Source organism: Rhinopithecus bieti, unplaced genomic scaffold, assembly GCF_001698545.2.
Source record: "Rhinopithecus bieti isolate Rb0 unplaced genomic scaffold, ASM169854v2 scaffold_1618, whole genome shotgun sequence".
NCBI classification, from domain to species: domain Eukaryota; kingdom Metazoa; phylum Chordata; class Mammalia; order Primates; family Cercopithecidae; genus Rhinopithecus; species Rhinopithecus bieti.
This window is the reverse complement of record NW_016803937.1, coordinates 5162825-5179741: the sequence shown is the minus strand read 5'-3', so window position 1 is coordinate 5179741 and position 16917 is coordinate 5162825. Positions and strand designations below refer to the sequence as shown.

At 51.5% G+C, this 16917-nt stretch overlaps 1 protein-coding gene across 3 annotated transcripts in view; it reads left to right on the top strand.

Annotated features, from left to right (window-relative positions):
- The first annotated feature begins 888 nt into the window (after positions 1-888).
- Positions 889-16917, top strand: part of WFDC1 (WAP four-disulfide core domain 1) — a 34102-nt gene continuing 18073 nt past the window's right edge. The window contains exon 1 of one of the 3 annotated variants that reach the window (XM_017860843.1): positions 889-1483. In XM_017860843.1, coding sequence (XP_017716332.1) covers positions 1340-1483 — 144 coding nt within the window. In that variant the 5' untranslated portion in view covers positions 889-1339. The remainder of the gene's footprint in view (positions 1484-16917) is intronic. The other 2 variants (XM_017860852.1, XM_017860835.1) reach the window with 2 other exon arrangements.

Sequence of the window (16917 nt, the reverse complement as noted above, 5' to 3'; positions counted from 1 at the left end):
GCTGAGCTGGGATCAGGCAGCTGCGTCAAGCCTAGTGCTTGTGCCCCTTCTGCTTCACCCAGGGGGTGCCACAGGGTCTGACCTACCTGGGTTCCAGCCTCCTCTCTGCTGCTGTTGCATGACCTCAGGCAGCACCCTCTGTTTCCTCATCTGGAAAGTGGGCATCAAAACAGTATCTGTTTTGGGGCCAGGCGCGGTGGCTCACGCCTGTAATCCCAGCACTTTGGGAGGCCGAGGCGGGCAGATCACTTAAGGTCAGGAGTTCGAGACCAGCCTGGCCAGCATGGTGAAACCCAGTCTCTACTAAAAATACAAAAATTAGCCAGGCGTGGTGGCATATGCCTGTAATCCCAGATACTTGGAAGGCCGACGCAGGAGAATCGCTTGAACCCGGGAGGCAGAGGTTGTAGTGAGCTGTGATCACGCCACTGCACTCCAGCCTGGGTGGCAGAGCGAGATCCGTCTCGAAAAAACAAAACAAAAAACCAGTATCTGTCTTGGAAGTGCTGAGAACAGACAAGGGAATATAAAGTTTGTGAAATGTTGAGCCCACTGTGCTACATTCCTGTAAAACACACACGTGCACACACGCACACACACGCACACATATGCACACATGTGCAGATACACAGGCTGACAGTGACAGCACACTCCTGTGTGCGAAATGCTTCATGTGCTCAATTTCATTTAAATCTCACAAGAAACACACGCTGTGAGGAACTACCCACAGGCCCACATCAGAGAGGAAGACCCTGGGGGGTGCAAGGGTGGGAGTCATCTCTTCACGGCCACACCCTTGGCCAGTCCCCGTCCAGCAGCCTCTTCCAAAGGAGCTTTTATGGGCAGATAGTTTGTTAGCCCAGCTTGAAATGTGAACAAGGTAACAGCCGAGCCCCCATCCATCCTGCTGCACTCCCCTGCGTGTCCAGCCCCAAGCCCTGCGTCAAGCACACCTCCTCGGGAGGAGACCGCCCCAGCCTGCAAGGAAGTGCTCATTATGGAGAGTGGAGAGTGACAGGCCACTCCCGGCCACGTCTCCAAGCAAGCCGGTGCCCCCTCCTCCTGCTGCCACCGCCCACTGAGCTGCCTGGACTGCAGACGCCCTGGTCGGAGCCTCTGGGGCCAGATGTTATAGGGCAAGCTAAAAATAACCGGGCAGGCCGGCCACCATCGAGGAAGGGGCATGTGCTGGACGCGGACACATGATCCAAGGGACTCTACTGGGTGGAACTAAGAAAGTCCAGCAGGCTGTGCACGCTCCTGTCCCCACTCGCAGGCCCACGCAGCGAGAGGGGCCCCTCTTCTGTGTGTGTCTGGAAGGTTGCTGTCCAGTGAGGAAATGCCTTTAACCAGCGTGGGGCCGGGCAGCCGCAGGAGGCAGATCATCCAGGCTCTGTGCCTCTTGCTACTTCTGCTCCACGCCGGCTCTGCCAAGAATATCTGGAAACGGGCATTGCCTGCGAGGCTGGCCGAGAAATCCCGTGTAAGTGCCTGGGATGGGGAGACTGGGGCAGCCTCTGTGGGTGGGAGGCAGCCTTGAGGAGAGGTGATCCCCGGACACTGCCTTCTCCTGTAAGTGCTCTCCCAAAACGTGGCAGGGCAGGCGTCTTCCTATCCATGTGTGTCTGAGTTGTGTGGTGGGCAGATGGGGTTCACCCCCCAAAAAGGACCCTTGCCTGTGAGTCAAGAGGCAGAAGACAAATCACATATATGCAAAAGAATCATGCCTTGCTTTTGCCTTATTACAAAAGTATACATGCTCCTGAAAGACAGCATCTAATTTCAGAGCCCCAGGACTTAAATGGAGCATTCCGTCTCCGTGATCAGTACCAAATGTTTGTGAAATATACTTACGCATTCATGTGGTTGTTTATTCATTCTGCAAACAGAGTGAATACATTCTGCTAAACAGAATTTAGCAGAAACCGCTCTGGGAAGGCACTGTCTGGGGTCCTGTGGGTGTAAGATGAAGGAGGTACCAGCCCCCATCCTCAAAGGTGGCGTGGCCGAGGTGCAGAGGCAGTTGGGTGACAAACAATGGCAGTACAAAGAGAAGGCACGAGGCAGCGAGTGGCAAGAAACACATGCCCTGGGGCCAGCTGTCTTGGTGTGAATCGGGCTCTGCTGTTCGTTAGCTGTGTGACTTCTCTCAGGCAAGCTGCTTGACATCTCTGAAGCCCAGCGATCTCATCTGCAAAAGAGAGAGGGATGCACTCCTTCTCACAACTATGTCTGGGTCGCCATTGTTTACCAGGCACTGGCCTAGGCTGTGGGGATACAGACCTCAGATCTCTGCCTGGGGAACTCACTGAGGGGCTGGGGGCAGCAGAGAATAAATGAGAGAGATCTCATTTATTAGTGTGTACAGTTGGCGAGTGCTGAGGAAACAATAAACCAGGAAGGGAACTAGGAGAGAGAATGGGGTGGAGGAGCCGATCATTTTTGCTTCCTCCCGCTCCCCAGAGATCACAGATCCGCAGGGACAGAGTGAGCCAGGACACTATCAGCACACAGAGGGATCGAGAAGGTAATGCTGGCACCCACAGCACCTGCGTGAGGATTAAATGACTCAGTATGCAGAACGTCTTTGCAACATAGCAAGCTGGCAGTGCATCTTGGCAGCTTTCAATCAAATAATTGTGACTTTGGTTGGTGTTGCCTAACAGGGTAGCATGTAGGTTCCTTGGGGTAGGGCGGGATTCTGTTTCACTAGCGTGTGCCCCTGGTGCCTGCCATTAAGTTGGCGCCTGGTACATTCTTGTGGGTGAATTATGAGCAGATGCAGTGGTAGCAGGGGATGTGTGTGCAGCTCTTCCCCAGGAGAGTCGGACAGGGTTTTCAGGGTTGGGGACATGGACCTGGGGCTTTAAAGGATAAATAGGAGTTTGCCAGCTGGAGAAGAGGGAAGGGAGAATGATTAATGACCCCAGGCACGGTGGGGTGCCCGAAACTGTATTGAGGCAAATCTGGGCCTCCAGGGCTCATATTCTCCATGTTGGGCACGTGCTTGTGGTGGGAGACAGGAGGCCTCCAAGAGGTGGAGAGAGTAGTAGAGTGAAATGATGAGGTGCTTGGAGAAAGGAAAGCTCATGTGAGATGGTGTAGTCACCTAAGGCCTCTTGGAGGAGGTGGAGACCCTGACTGGAGCTTGGAGAAGGATTAGGAATTAGGAGGAGGAAGGATATTCCTGGAAGAAGGCTCAGCATGAGCCGAGGCTCAGCTCATAGGCAGAAGTGGTGCATCTGAGAGCTGCTTGGGAGACCAGACCTGGCCAGAGGGGAGGCATTGAGGAAGGGTGAGAGTCTCTTCTCAGATGGTATTGACTCCTCTGTGCTCTTCTCTGGTGCAACAGGATAATTTAACCCTCACCTGTAGTTAGTAGTGCTTTGGTTCTACAACCACAGAGAGATTCCCAACATGTCATCTGATTTTATCTCCACCATGTCCCAAGATGTCATAGGAGCCAGCACCGTGACATCCACATAGGAGGGTCGGGGTTGACGTGCACATGGGATTCGGGGGAGTCTGAAACACAGGCCTGGGTGGGCTGCAGGAGCTGATTCTCTTGTAGCCACCACTGGTCAGGATGCAAGTGCTTAGAATTGGCCCCGCGCTGAATTGAAACTCCCTGGTTATCAACAGATATTGGCCTCCTTCCTCAGCGCCTAGACACAGGCGAGGTTTATGCAGAACAACTGTGCCGGCAGGGCGCGGTGGCTCACGCCTGTAATCCCAGCACTTTGGGAGGCCGAGGCAGGTGGATCACCTGAGGTCAGGAGTTCAAGACTAGCCTGACCAACACAGTGAAACCCCTTCTCTACTAAAAATACAAAATTAGCTGGGCGTGGTGGCACATGCCTGTAATCTCAGCTACTCGGAAGGCTGAGGTGGAAGAACTGCTTGAACCCAGGAGGCGGAGGTTGCAGTGAACTGAGATCGCGCCATTGCACTCCAGCCTGGTCAACAAGAGTGAAACTGTCTCAAAAAAAAAAGAACAACTGTGCCTCAGAGAAAGCCCTGGGCAAAGACAGGCTGTTGGCTGTGGCTCAGAGCACAGGGAGGGCTGGGAAGAGTGCCTGGCCTAGAACTCATCACAGCGACATCTCTAATGTGCTGTGCAATCTTGGACCACTCACCGCCCTTCTCTGGTCCTCAGTCCTCACCTGGGAAATGAAGATGGAGAACTTACAACTTTCATGGCCTTTTCGTTCTGATTCCGATTTCCATAAAAACACTTGACAGGGACTTAGGGGTGATAGGAAGCAGCCCCCACATGCTCAAAGTCGAGACTTCCCCATGAGGCACCACTCCCTGAGTGAGACCTTCAGCCTTGGCTCTGTCCCTCAGGGGCTATGAGCTGGTCAGGTGAGGAGACGCTGGGTGTGGCTGAAGCTGGCTTGCACCCTCTCTGGAGAGCCAGTTTTGTTCCGCACAGCCATGATCACAAATTAAGTTATATAAGTTATATAAAATTAAATCATTTATATTAAAAAGAAAGGAAAGAATTTTTTTTTTTTTTTTAAGACAGAGTCTCTTGATATGATCTTGGTTCACTGCAACCTCCACCTCCCCGGCTCAAGTGATTCTTGCGCCTAGGCCTCCTGAGTAGCTGGGATTACAGGTATGCACCACCACGCATGGCTAATTTTTTGTATTTTTAGTAGAGATGGAATTTTGCTGGTCTCAAACTCCTGGGCTCGGCTGATCCACCGCCTCGGCCTCCCAAAGTGCTGGGATTACAGGCGTGAGCCTCCGCACCCAGCCAGGAAATACTTCTTATTAGAAATGCGTCACTTTCCAATTGTATTGCTCCATTTTGCTGTTCTCTCTGCTCCTGGGGTTTTATGTCTCTTGCATCCGTGTGGTATGACGAGGACAGAAGGTACTCCACGTCTCTTCCCACTCCCATTCAGTGGCCTCACGTGGGTTGCCTGAAATCAACCATGCTGTGAGTACACCTTGGAAACTGGCCAGGGCTGCGTGCGGAGAGCTGGTGGTTCAGTCCTGAGCAAGCGCATGGCTGCCGGTAGCCCGCTCTGTTTTGTCAAAGCCTCGTCCTCCAGCAGAGTGACTTTTGTGTAGGGGACTGGACTCTTAGAGTGGGGTCAGTTAATGTCCTGAGTGCTGTTTATGCTTCTTGATCTAAGCATGGCAGAGACAGTGCCAGAGATGAGCACACTTGCCTTCCATTCCCATGGGAGGAGGAGACCCTGCCTGGAGCTTGGGGAAGGATTAAGAATTAGGAGGAGGAAGGCCATTCCTGGAAGAAGGCTCAGCATGAGCCGAGGCTCAGCTCATAGGCAGAAGTGGTGCATCTGAGAGCTGCTTGGGAGACCAGACCTGGCCAGAGGGGAGGCATTGAGGAGGGGTGAGAGACTCTTGCCTTCCATTCCCATGGGAGGCCCTTAGGGGAGGCTTCTAATGAGAAGTGCTGGGTCTCCGGCCTTCTATGTCTAAGACCTTCCAGAGGTTCCTTCTCCTATCTGAGCCTCAGTTTCTTCATCTGCAGCATGGGACACAGCAGTGCCTTCTTTGCAGGGTTCAGTAAAAAGGCCATGGAGCCTATGGTTCCCTGCCTGGCACAGAACTGCATTCCCTACATGTGTACTACAGACAAATTTAAAAACCCATTCCAGGCCAGCCACAGTGGCTCGTGCCTGTAATCCCAGCTACTCGAGAGGCTGAGGTAGGAAAATCGCTAGAACCTGGGAGGCAGAGGTTGCAGTGAGCCGAGATCGTGCCTTTGGACTCCAGCCTGGGCAAGAAGAGTGCAACTCCATCTCAAACAAACAAACAAACTAGCAAACAAACAACCCCATTCCAGAACCAAATATTTATGAGACTGAATAAAACAGACGCAAAATGTTTGTAAATAGTCCAATAACCTTTCCATGGAGCTCAGTCGTTTCTGTGGAGTTGGTATTTTTGGCTTTTCTTTGCTGGCATTACATAAAACTCCTGAGAACAATGATTTACTGAGTGCTTATGCTGTGTCGGGACAAGCATTTGCCATGCATTCGCTCTTGGGAGCCTCTTGACGAATCCACCAGGTGGGGACCACGGCAGCCACATGTGGGTCTGGGTGCTGCGCAGCGTCTGGACTGGGCAGGACGGCCCCTGCTGTCAGTGTGACTGTGGGTCTGTTTTCCCCTCTAAGCACCCATCCAGGGCAACTGGAAATGGTGGTTCAGTTTGCACCCTACCCAGAGATGCCTGTCCTGCTGAGGGGGCCTCGCAGGGGCTACAGCAGCCAGGAGCAACAGATGCCACTTTCTCTTTCAAATGCATCCTGCCAGGCAGGGGGGCCCCATTGCAACTCATCTGTCTGGAGGCACCCCCTGTGCTAATAGCAGTAGGGGACTGTAGGAGCCAGCGGTGGCCCACACAACTTGCATTCCTCAGTTCCCCAACCTAGTTCTCCTTTCCCCCATTATTTCTGTGAGCTCTTGAAAGCCTTCCAAACATCCTTTTATTTTTTGCTGAGATAGCAAGAGTGGGAGAGGCAGATGGCCTGGAGCTGTGCTCTCAACATTCTGTGAGTTCTGACCTTCACCTTCACCTTCATCTTTATACCGTCAGCATCTGGGTCTGCTGGCCTGAAGGCTTTCTCTGGCTGCAGGAGCATGCTCAGCCCACACACAGGCAGGCCAAGGTGCCAGGGAGGTAACACCTGTAGGAGCAAATGGAACTGGAGCCCGATGGCCCGGCTGGCTTCTCACCTTTGGTGGGACACGGGTGAGGAGTGTTCCACACGGTTTCTCCAAGGTCCACTGGGTTTGAGCTCCAGTGCCCAGGTAGTCACCTGCCCATTAGCACTCCCTGAAGGGGCACCTTCCCTTTCCTGCCCAGCTTCACCACTCCCCAAATGGGGCTTCCTGGTATCCCCTCCCAAATTATTCCCTGCCCTCAAATTCTGTCAGATCCATGCTGTGGGTTGAACTGTGTCCCCCAAAAGATACATCCAACCCCTAACTCCTGGTCCTTGTGAATGGGACCTTATTTGGAAACAGGTTCATTACAGGTATAATTAGTCAAAATAAGATGAAGTCATGCTGGAGGTGGGTGGGTAGTTAATATGACCGGTGTCCTTATAAGAAAAGGAGAAGAGGCCAGGCATGGTGGCTCACACCTGTTATCCCAGCACTTTGGGAGGCCGAGGTGGACAAAGCGAGGTCAGGAGTTCGAGACCAGCTTGGCCAACATGGCGAAACCCTGTCTCTACTAAAAATACAAAAATTAGCTGGGCGTGGTAGTGCATGCCTGTAATCACAGCTACTTGGGAGGCTGAGGCAGGAGAATCACTTGAACCCCGGAGGCAAGGTGGAGGTTGCAGTGAACCGAGATCGTGCCATTGCACTCCAGCCTGGGCGACAGAATGAGACTTCATCTCCCAAAACAAAAACAAAAACAAAACAAAGGAGAAGAGACACAGAAGCAGAGACACATGGAGAGAAAGCCACACAAAGACAGAGAGTTGCAGAGATCAGAGTGATGTGTCTATAAGCCAGAGAACACGGGGGACTGCCAGCCACCGCTGGAAGCTGGGAGAGGCATGGAAAGGTTTTCTCCTTAGAGCCTCCACAAAGGAACCAAGCCTGCCAAACACCTGGATCTTGGCCTTCTGGCTTCCAGAGCTGGGAAAGAATCCATTTCTGTTGTTGGAAGCCCCCAGTGTGTGGCATTCTGTTGCAGCTCCCTGGGACACGAATCCAGTCTGCTCTGGGAGTGAAGGGAGTTAGCTTCTGTTGATTGCAGCTGGCAACCCTGATTGAGAGACATTTCACAGACAAGGAAAGTGAGACCATTGAAGAGAATGACTTACCTGTGCTGTTTGGCTGGGGGGACAGGTGGGGCTATCACTATATCCCCAGTCTCTGGGAGCTTTCTCTGCTCCTCGAACCATGTGAGCTCACACCCTGCAGGACTTCATCATCAAGACTATTAAGATGCTTCTGTCTTGGGGGTCAGCGGGTGCTCAGTGGGCTCCGGAGACCCCCAGCAGCACCCAAGAGGGAGTCTCCAGGGCTCATGGTTGAGAATCCCATAAAAGCCCAGGAGCTGCTGGGGTGCTGGAGAGAGGGGGGTATGTCGTACTGGTGTGAAGCAAACTCATTGTAACCTTGGCCACACCCTGGTGTCTAGCCCAGAACCTGGCATGGATGGGCGAGTGGAAGGAATGAAAAGTCCATGAATAGCTGACTTTTGGGGGGACCTTGGACACATCACTTTCTCCTTGCCGGGCCTGAGATTCCTCATCTGAGGTTCCAGCCCTGAAATTCCAAGCAGACATCAACGAGTAAAGAAGCATCCCAGGTCCCTGCGTGGTTATCACCCAGGAGAGGGAGACAGGAAAGCAGGACACCTCTGTGCCAGGACTCACCGGCGCCACAGGGCGGAGGCAGATGGATGCCCATGGGCTGAGCACATCGCAGTCTGTCCACTCAGGGGACCAGAACTCAGCCATAGAAAGGTACGGAGCCTGGACACACACCACTGCACAGATGAACCTGGAAGACACGATGCTGAGCACACAAAGGCCACAGGCATGTGGCACCGTTTGGATGCAATGTCCAGAAGAGGCAAATCCAGCAGGATGGGAAGGAGATTCCTGGTTGCCAGGGACTGGGGGAGGGAGGAATAGGGGGCAGCTGTCTGATGAGAACAGAGGTTTTGCCTGGGGTGATGAAAAAGCCGCAGAAATAGCTCATGGAGGTGATTGCACACATCATGAATCCAATTAATGCCACCAACTCGCACACTTAAGATGACTGAAATGGAAAATTGCATGTTATATTTATTTTACCACAATAATTTTTTCTAAAAAGCAGCGAGAACCTGAGGCACCTCTCAGGAATTCTGTGGTGGCACATAGAGTCCTGTGAGTTCTCTGTGTCCCCAGCACCAAGAGGCAGCCTTTCAGCAAGTGTCCGCGCACGGTGCCCACTCCGGCTCGTGGGCTATGGCAGCTTCATGCCCACCTCCTCCGAGGCCTCTCCGCGAACGCCTCGTTATGATTTCCCTTAAGCGTTTGCATAACAGCCCAGCTCTTCCTTCTTGGCATTTAGCTCTGTTGTTGTTATTGGTATGATTTGTTTAGGTTTCTCTCTAACTGCTTTTGCAGATGACCACAAAAAGCAATTCGTTCGTCTTATCTGTGTGCTGTTTTGTGCGGTGTCTGTGACTTGTCCTGAAACTGAGCCACGTGAAGGCAGGGCCAATGTCTTCTGATTTAACTCGGAACTCCTCATTTCCCGCCCAGTGCCTGAAATGCAGTGGGCCTGGGAATTATGAATTTACTATTGAATGAATGAATAAATTATGTTAAAACTTTCCGGAACAGAATAGATGGGATGGAAAGTTCTAGAGGACTCTCGGGTGCACTGATTGACAACGACATTGTCGGGAAGAGTTGGTCGAGTTTGCAGTCTTGTGAATTTCTTTCTTTTTTTTTTGGTCTCCCTCTGAGGAAGTCCTATTAACCTTGTGCCAAATTCTGTCCCCAGGGCCCAGTGCTAAGGGCGCCGGGCACCAGGAAATGGCATTCATCTACGCACGCTGAACTCTAAGCCCACAGTTCCAGGGAGAGACATATTTTTAGATGTTTGACGTCCAAATTCCAGAGGAAGAGCAAGTAATGCTTAGAGGAAAATTGGCTTTCTTCCTCCACCATGCAAACCAGTGCTGGGGTGCATTTCTATTGGTCTGGCTGCTAAGCTGCTGGAACTTTCCAAAGAAGGGTAAAAGCTCCTGCATGTGGAAGGAAGGGGGTGGTGAGCACTGAGGGAGGGATGTGGGTAGATTTGGTGGCAGCTCTGGAGATTGGATTCTTTTTCCCTAAATGGAAATGGTTTAAAATTCTTCTACTGATTATTAAAAGAACGATGTTTACTGTAAAAAAAAAATTCAGACAACACAGAAAGTTATAAATTAGTAAAAATGATCTGAATTCTTCCTCCAAGAAGAATTCTGGTGACCAAACTCTGGTGACATTCTGGGGCATCTGTCTAGATTGTTTCATGAAGCAGTTACAGCACACATGTTTCTTCTTAGTGGTATTTTATTCATACTGATTCAAATTTCTTGTATTGAAATGAAGTTCACATGACAGACAATTCACCCTTTCAAATGTACAATTCAGTGGTGTTTAGTATATTCACAGGGTCGTGCCTACAGGCAACCCCACAGCCATTAGCCTTCAGTTCTTCTTCTCTCTTCCTGCAGCCTCTGGCAACCACCAATCTACTTTCTGTCTTTATGGATCTGCCTTTTGTAGACGTTTCATAGAAATGGAATCATCCAGTATGTGCTATTTGGTGTCTGGCCTATTCACACTGTTTTATGTGTTGCATTTTCACTTAATAATCTGTGGGAAGTATGTTAACATGGTAGATTGGCATCTTCCTTTCTTTTCTTTTTTTTTTTTTTTTGAGACGGAGTCTCAGTCTGTTGCCCAGGCTGGAATGCAGTGGCACAATCTCGGCTCACCCCAAGTAGCTGGGATTACAGGCACCCGCCACCATGCCTGGCTAATTTTTTGTATTTTTAGTAGAGAGGAGGTTTCACCATCTTGGTCAGGCTGGTCTTGAACTCCTGACCTTGTGATCCACCCACCTCGGCCACCCAAAGTGCTGGGATTACAGGCGTGAGCCACTGCGCCTGGCCGGGCATCTTCCTTTCTAAGGCCTGTATGGTGTTCCCTGTGCCTTCACTTATGTATCCAGCCTCCTTTGGTTACACATCCAGCTTGTTTGCTTTAATAGAATCTGGACTTCGGCTTGCTGAATTAGGGTTCCCACTGCCGGAGCCCAGAATGGGCATTTCCCCACCTGCTTCCTAGGGATATCAGTGGCAGAATGGCTTTGCAAATCTATTTTTGTTCATCTATATGAACAAAATAGCCACCAGGTCGAAAATCTTAAGGGAATCTTTTTTTTTTTTTTTTCTGAGACCGAGTTTCACTCTTGTCACCCAGGCTGGATTGCAGTGGTGCCATCTCAGTTCACTGCAACCTCTGCCTCCCTGGTTCAAGTGATTCTCCTGCCTCAGCCTCCTGAGTAGCTGGGATTATAGGCGCCCGCCACCACACCTGGCTAATTTTTGTATTTTTAGTCGAGACAGGGTTCCACCATATTGGCCAGGCTGGTCTCGAACTCCTGACCTCAGGTGATCCACCTGCCTTGGCCTCCCAAAGTGCTGGGATTGTAGGTGTGAGCCACCGCACCCGGCCGGGAATCATTTTTATCCAGGTAAGGCATACAGAACTGGAGAGCTCTTATCTGAGTTGTACCACGAATGTGTGCTCAGTGGCTGCTTTGAAATAGACTTACCATACAATCCCTGAGCAGGAATGAAAATAAAAGCTGCAAATCACGGGTTGCTCTGTGGTTTTCACGAAAGTGTCGTCCGTCTGGGGTGAGTGTCCTCCTTTCTCAGAGGGATTTCATGTGGCATTATTTTGTTTTCATCTGAGAGGCAACATAAGCTGGGAGGGAAGGGCTGCAAAGAAGGGGCCAGGACAAATGTGTACCTGGGGCCCCCCATTTTGACTCCATCCTGAGCTGGGGAGGGCAGAGGGAACACTTTGGGAGGGGGAGGGAGCCCCTGGACTGAAGGAATGGGAAGAAATTGACAGGCACCGCTGGGAAGCAACTCCCAGTTCCAGGCTCCTGGGTCAGGAATGCCCCTGGAGGAGTAGGACAGACCCAGGTTCGAATTCTGCCTCTGACACTTCACAGCTGCTTGCTTTTGGGCAAATGCTTTTAGTTTTTTTTTGTACCTCAGTTTCCTCATCAGTAAAGTGGGTTTAGAATAGCAGCAGCCCCAGAGGGTGACACTGAAGATTTGATATATGAGGACCCAGCACAGCATCGGCTCACAGTAAGAGCTTACTAAATGCTGCCTCCCTTGCCATGAGCTTGAATCACACAGCCCAGGCTCTAAGCCTGGTGTCTTTGTATGGTGACCGCGTACCTCCGTTTCCTCACCTATGCAATGGGGACAGCAGTGGTACCTACCGGAGAGGGCTGGAGGCAACTTCAGGTGATCCTCCGAGGCAATGCTCTTGCACGCGCTGGGTGGCTGTTTCCGCATGGCCCCTTCTCTTAGGAACCTGCGAGTTGTTTGCCCTGGTCTTATCCAGAAATGAGGAGGTTATCCAATCCCACATTTCACTGGTGGGTTTGCTGGTGGGTTTCTTGTATGTGTATCTGCAGCCTCAGCTGGATTGGAGCTCCTTAGGTTTCCTTTGCACCTGCTGAGCATCTAACCTAACTCGGAACGCTTCCTAACTCTTTTTCACAGCTGAGCTTCCTCATCCTTTCGGGCAAGAACTTAGGAGCCATATCCCAAGATGGAAGGGACCGAAGCTCATGACCTCTTATACAGCAAAGGCTGCTTTGCACGGGGATTAAGGGCTCAGGTGTAGGAATCCAACACGTCTGGGTTTGAACCCCACGCTATGCTATGAACCCCATCTCCATGCTATGAACCCCATCTCCATGCTATGGAGATGGTGGGCGTTCACTAAATCATCAGTGAGTGAATTGAGGGAGGATACAGGGGAAGTGAAGAAAGACTGGAAGAGATGAAGAATGAAGTTACTATGAGACGAGAGGCTTCTGAGTCCATTGATTAAAAATAATAAAAGGAGCCAGGCATGGTGGCTGACACTTGTAACACCAGTACTTTGGGAGGCTGAAGCGGGCAGATCACCTGAGCTCAGGAGTTCAAGACCAGCCTGGGCAACAAGGCAAAACCCCATCTCTACTAAAAATACAAAAAATTAGCCAGGCGTGGTGGTGGGCACCTGTAGTCCCAGCTACTTGGGAGGCTGAAGCATGAGAACTGATTGAGCCTGGGAGGCGGAGGTTGCAGTGAGCCAAGATCGTGCCCTTGCACTCCAGCCTGGGTGACAGAGTGAGACCTTATCTCAATAATAATAAAAGAAATAAAAATCAAGTGAACTATGGATTAGCATTGCCAGTGCTGAGCCGAGCACACACAGGTGTGATCTCTTTTGATCTTCACCACAAACACCGGCAGCAGGTATTACTTTTGTGTCTATTTTGCAGATGAGGCTCAGATAAGTTAGTGACTTTCCTGCATGATCACACAGCCGTGGGGTTCAAACCCAGACGTGTTGGATTCCTACACCTGAGCCCTTAATCCCCGTGCAAAGCAGCCTTTGCTGTATAAGAGGTCATGAGCTTCGGTCCCTTCCATCTTGGGATATGGCTCCTAAGTTCTTGCCCGAAAGGATGAGGAAGCTCAGCTGTGAAAAAGAGTTAGGAAGCGTTCCGAGTGGAAGGAACAGCATGCGGAAGGCTCCAAGGCCAGGTGGAGCAGCGAGTCTTCAGAAACTGAGGACGGCAGAGTCCAGCTTTACATTTTGAAAGCATCCCTCCTCATCTCTGGAGTGTGGGATATTAAGACCCACTCCCCTAGTTCACATCCACATTAAGTGAGCATAGGAGTGTGATGATGCTTGCCCATAGCACAGCCTTACACAAACACAAAGGGCTGCCCTTGCACCTGTGTAGGACCCCCTCCTACACAGTGGGTTCTCCAGAACCCACTGCACAGGGCCCATGTGCAGATCAGCCAGTTAATGCGTGTTAGGCACTTAGAAGGGTGCCCAGCAAGCTGCCAGGGTGTGTTGACCATCATCATCCTCATCTTCATCATCATCATCATCACAGCTTTTATTCCACCCAAAGAATACGTACTGAGTACTTGCTATGTGCCAGGCACTGCTCTAGGAGCCAGGGACACAGGTCAGAACAAAACCAAGTTCCTGTCCCTAGGAGGGAGAAAAACAGCAAACCAATGAGTTCCTAAATACACAGTCCACCGAAGAGTGATGAGGGGTGTGAAGCTCCACCAACAGGGAGAGGAGGAAGAGAGGGCTGTGTGAGCAGACCCCGAGGAGGTGAGAGCCAGGCAGATATGGTGGGTGGGTGGGGAAAGAGCCAGTGCAAAGGCCCAGAGGTGGGACTGGGTGGCTGGAGAGAATGAGTCAGGAGGGGAGTGCTGGAAGAGACGTCAGAGACGTGGAGGAGGTCACGAACGCCAATTGCAGTCCAACCTCTAGGCCAAGAACCTTGGCTGTTGACTCCTTTAACCCTTGGGGGCCAGGAATAAATTGGAGGGTAAGCTGTTTGTTTCTCTGAGTAAAAGTTCTTTCTCAGAACTCCAGAAAATACCCTTTGTTTAGAACCCTCTTTGAGTGTCACCTTGCGTGACATGAAATATTTTTCAAAACATGTAATCCTTTAATCTGGACCTCTCAGTGAAATCAGTGCTTTATCACTCACGACCATCTGTTGTTTCAGCCACGCAGTAAATAACTCAGTAAATAAGATGGGGCTTCTCAGGCGCTTATCTCTTCGTTCTCTCCAAATTCTGAGAAACGACATTTGAATTTTCCTCTGAGACAGGGGCGCATCTAAAATTGATCCCGTCTGGGGCTGCCATTAAGGAAGTCACGGGACTGGGAGGCATTTGAGGTGGCTGAAAAGTGTTTTGCTTCTGATCACCCGGTTCCATTAAATTTCATAAATGAGGCTTGATGGAAAAATAAGCTGGGCAGAAAAGTAAGCCGCTCCCTCTCGACGACGTACGGTGCATTCTTAACCACCCTCCGAAGGAGGCTGGGGCGGCTGTCATCTTAGATGAGGATTAAAAATAGCGGACCCCATCATGGGTCCAATTTAGTTAATTCCACAGCGAGTGAACTAAGAGCTAATGGCATGGGATTATACACCTGCTGCGACTGGAAAGTTATTAGTGATGGTTACAGGGGTGAGGGAGATTGGGCGGAGAAGGGGGTGATAAAAGGACTGATCCATGCTCTGGTCTCCCTTCTGTCTTTGGGGAAAACCACTCACCTCCTTAAGGCCTCGTCTCCATATCCACCAAATACCAGCTTAGTGGTCATTTTCAGTTTTCGTGAATTTAACAGCCAATGTCTACAAGAGTGAAAAGAGGGGTTCTTTGGGTGAAGCCCTCCCCAGGCTTTCCTGCCGCACAGGCCCCCCTCCTGCTTGGCCATTCCTGCTCTCCACCCCTCATGCCCTCAGTCTCAGGCCCTGAGGCTCCCTGGGGGCAGCTGAAAACCTCTGGCCTTGGTGATCCCACCGGTTCCCAGGGGCAACAGGCCAGGACCTGTTCCCGGGGACCTGCTGCCCCCTGCAGGGCATTGGCAGCACCGCGTGCAGTTTGCAGCTACCCAGATAGGGACGCAGGACTGCGCTCCGCCCCAGCCAGGCAGGGAGAGACACAGCCTCTGCTCTCAGTGTGGGGTGGCGAGGGCCTAAAAATGAAGAAGGATCATACTAGAAACATCCTGACGAGTCTGGGGAAAGCTGCCCTCAGAAGGCCGTTTAAGCTGAGGACCGAAGGGTGGTTTGGCCAGTAGAAGCGGATGGGAAGCCTTCCAGGCAGAGGACCAGCATGTGGCGATGAAGATCAGTGGCACTGTGCTAGACACCAGCCTGGGTATAGACAGCGTCCTTGGTGTAGATGCCATCCTGGGCATAGACGCCAGCCTGGGTGTAGACTCAGGGTACCCCAGGAGGGAAGTTCTATAGGGGGAAACTGATGCTTGCCCACAGTCACACAGCAAGTGAGTGGCAGAGAGGATTTAAGCCCTAGAACCGGGATTTGAACCAAGCCCGTTGGCTGCAGAGCCCACTCTGGTTGCCCCTCTGCTCTGCTGGATGAGACAAGCTCAGTTGGAGGAAACGGTTTGAAGAGAGGAATGTGCTTGGAGGGCGTGGGGAGGAGGAAGGGCAGTTTGCTGGTGTATAAGGACAGGAGGGTTGGGGCGATGAGATGAGGCCAGTATATCCTATATCTAAGTTATCAAATTGAAAAAGTAACATGTACCTGGTTGGCACAGGGCTCGGAGGTCAAGTGGGGAGCTGGGACTTTGTCCTGAGAGTACTGGGAAGCCTCTGGGGGCTTGGAGCACAGAGGTGACCGAATCCACAGGTGCCTTTCATAAAGTCTCTTTGGGCTGCAGTTTGGAGAATGGATGGCTTTGGAGGCAGCGAGCCAGGGATGAGGCCACTGTGGAGGCACTGATGGGGACTTGGGCCTGGGGTGGCATTCATTTACAGAATGTGCCTGGCAGAGGGACAGATACCAAGTTTCCAGGGGCTGCTGTTACAAATGACCACAAACTGGGGTGGGAGGGGCGGTTAAACCAACAGAAATGAATTGTCTCATGGTTCCAGGGGCCAGAAGTTCAGCATCAGTTTCACTGGACTGAGATCAAGAGGTCAGCAGAGCCGCGCCCCCCACTCCAGAGATTCCTTCCTTGCCAATCCCTCTTCCAGTGGCTGCTGGCGATGATGGTCATTCCTTGGTCTGTAGACGCCATCTCTGCCTCCCTCTTCACATGACTTTCATGTGTGTGCATGTGCATGTGTGTGTGCATGTGCATGTGTGTGTGCATGCGTGTGTGTGCATGTGTGTGTGTGCGTGTGTAATCTCCCTCTGCTCCCCTTTTCGCAGACACTTGTGATGGGATTTAGGACCCACCCAGAAAATGCAGGATTATCTCCCTATGTCAGGCTCCTTAACCTAATCACGTCTGCAAAGACCCTTTTTCTTTTGCATTTAGGATTCCAGGGAGTAGGGCCTGGTGTCTTTGGGGACTTTTATTCAGCCAACTGTATGTGCACGAGGAGACACAGGAGACTCGAGGGTTACGGAGCAAGAGTGACAAGGGAGGACGGGTGTGGGACACAGAAGTGGGCAGGAGGGGGAGGGGAGGGGCGTGGCTCTACCCCTGGCCTGGGAGGGCTGGTGTTAAGGAAGCACATCCCAGCTGTAAGCACTGATTTGAGTCTGGGGGAATGGTCCCTCTGAAGACCTGAAGGAATGGGTATTCGGCAGAGGACGCAGCCTGGGCAA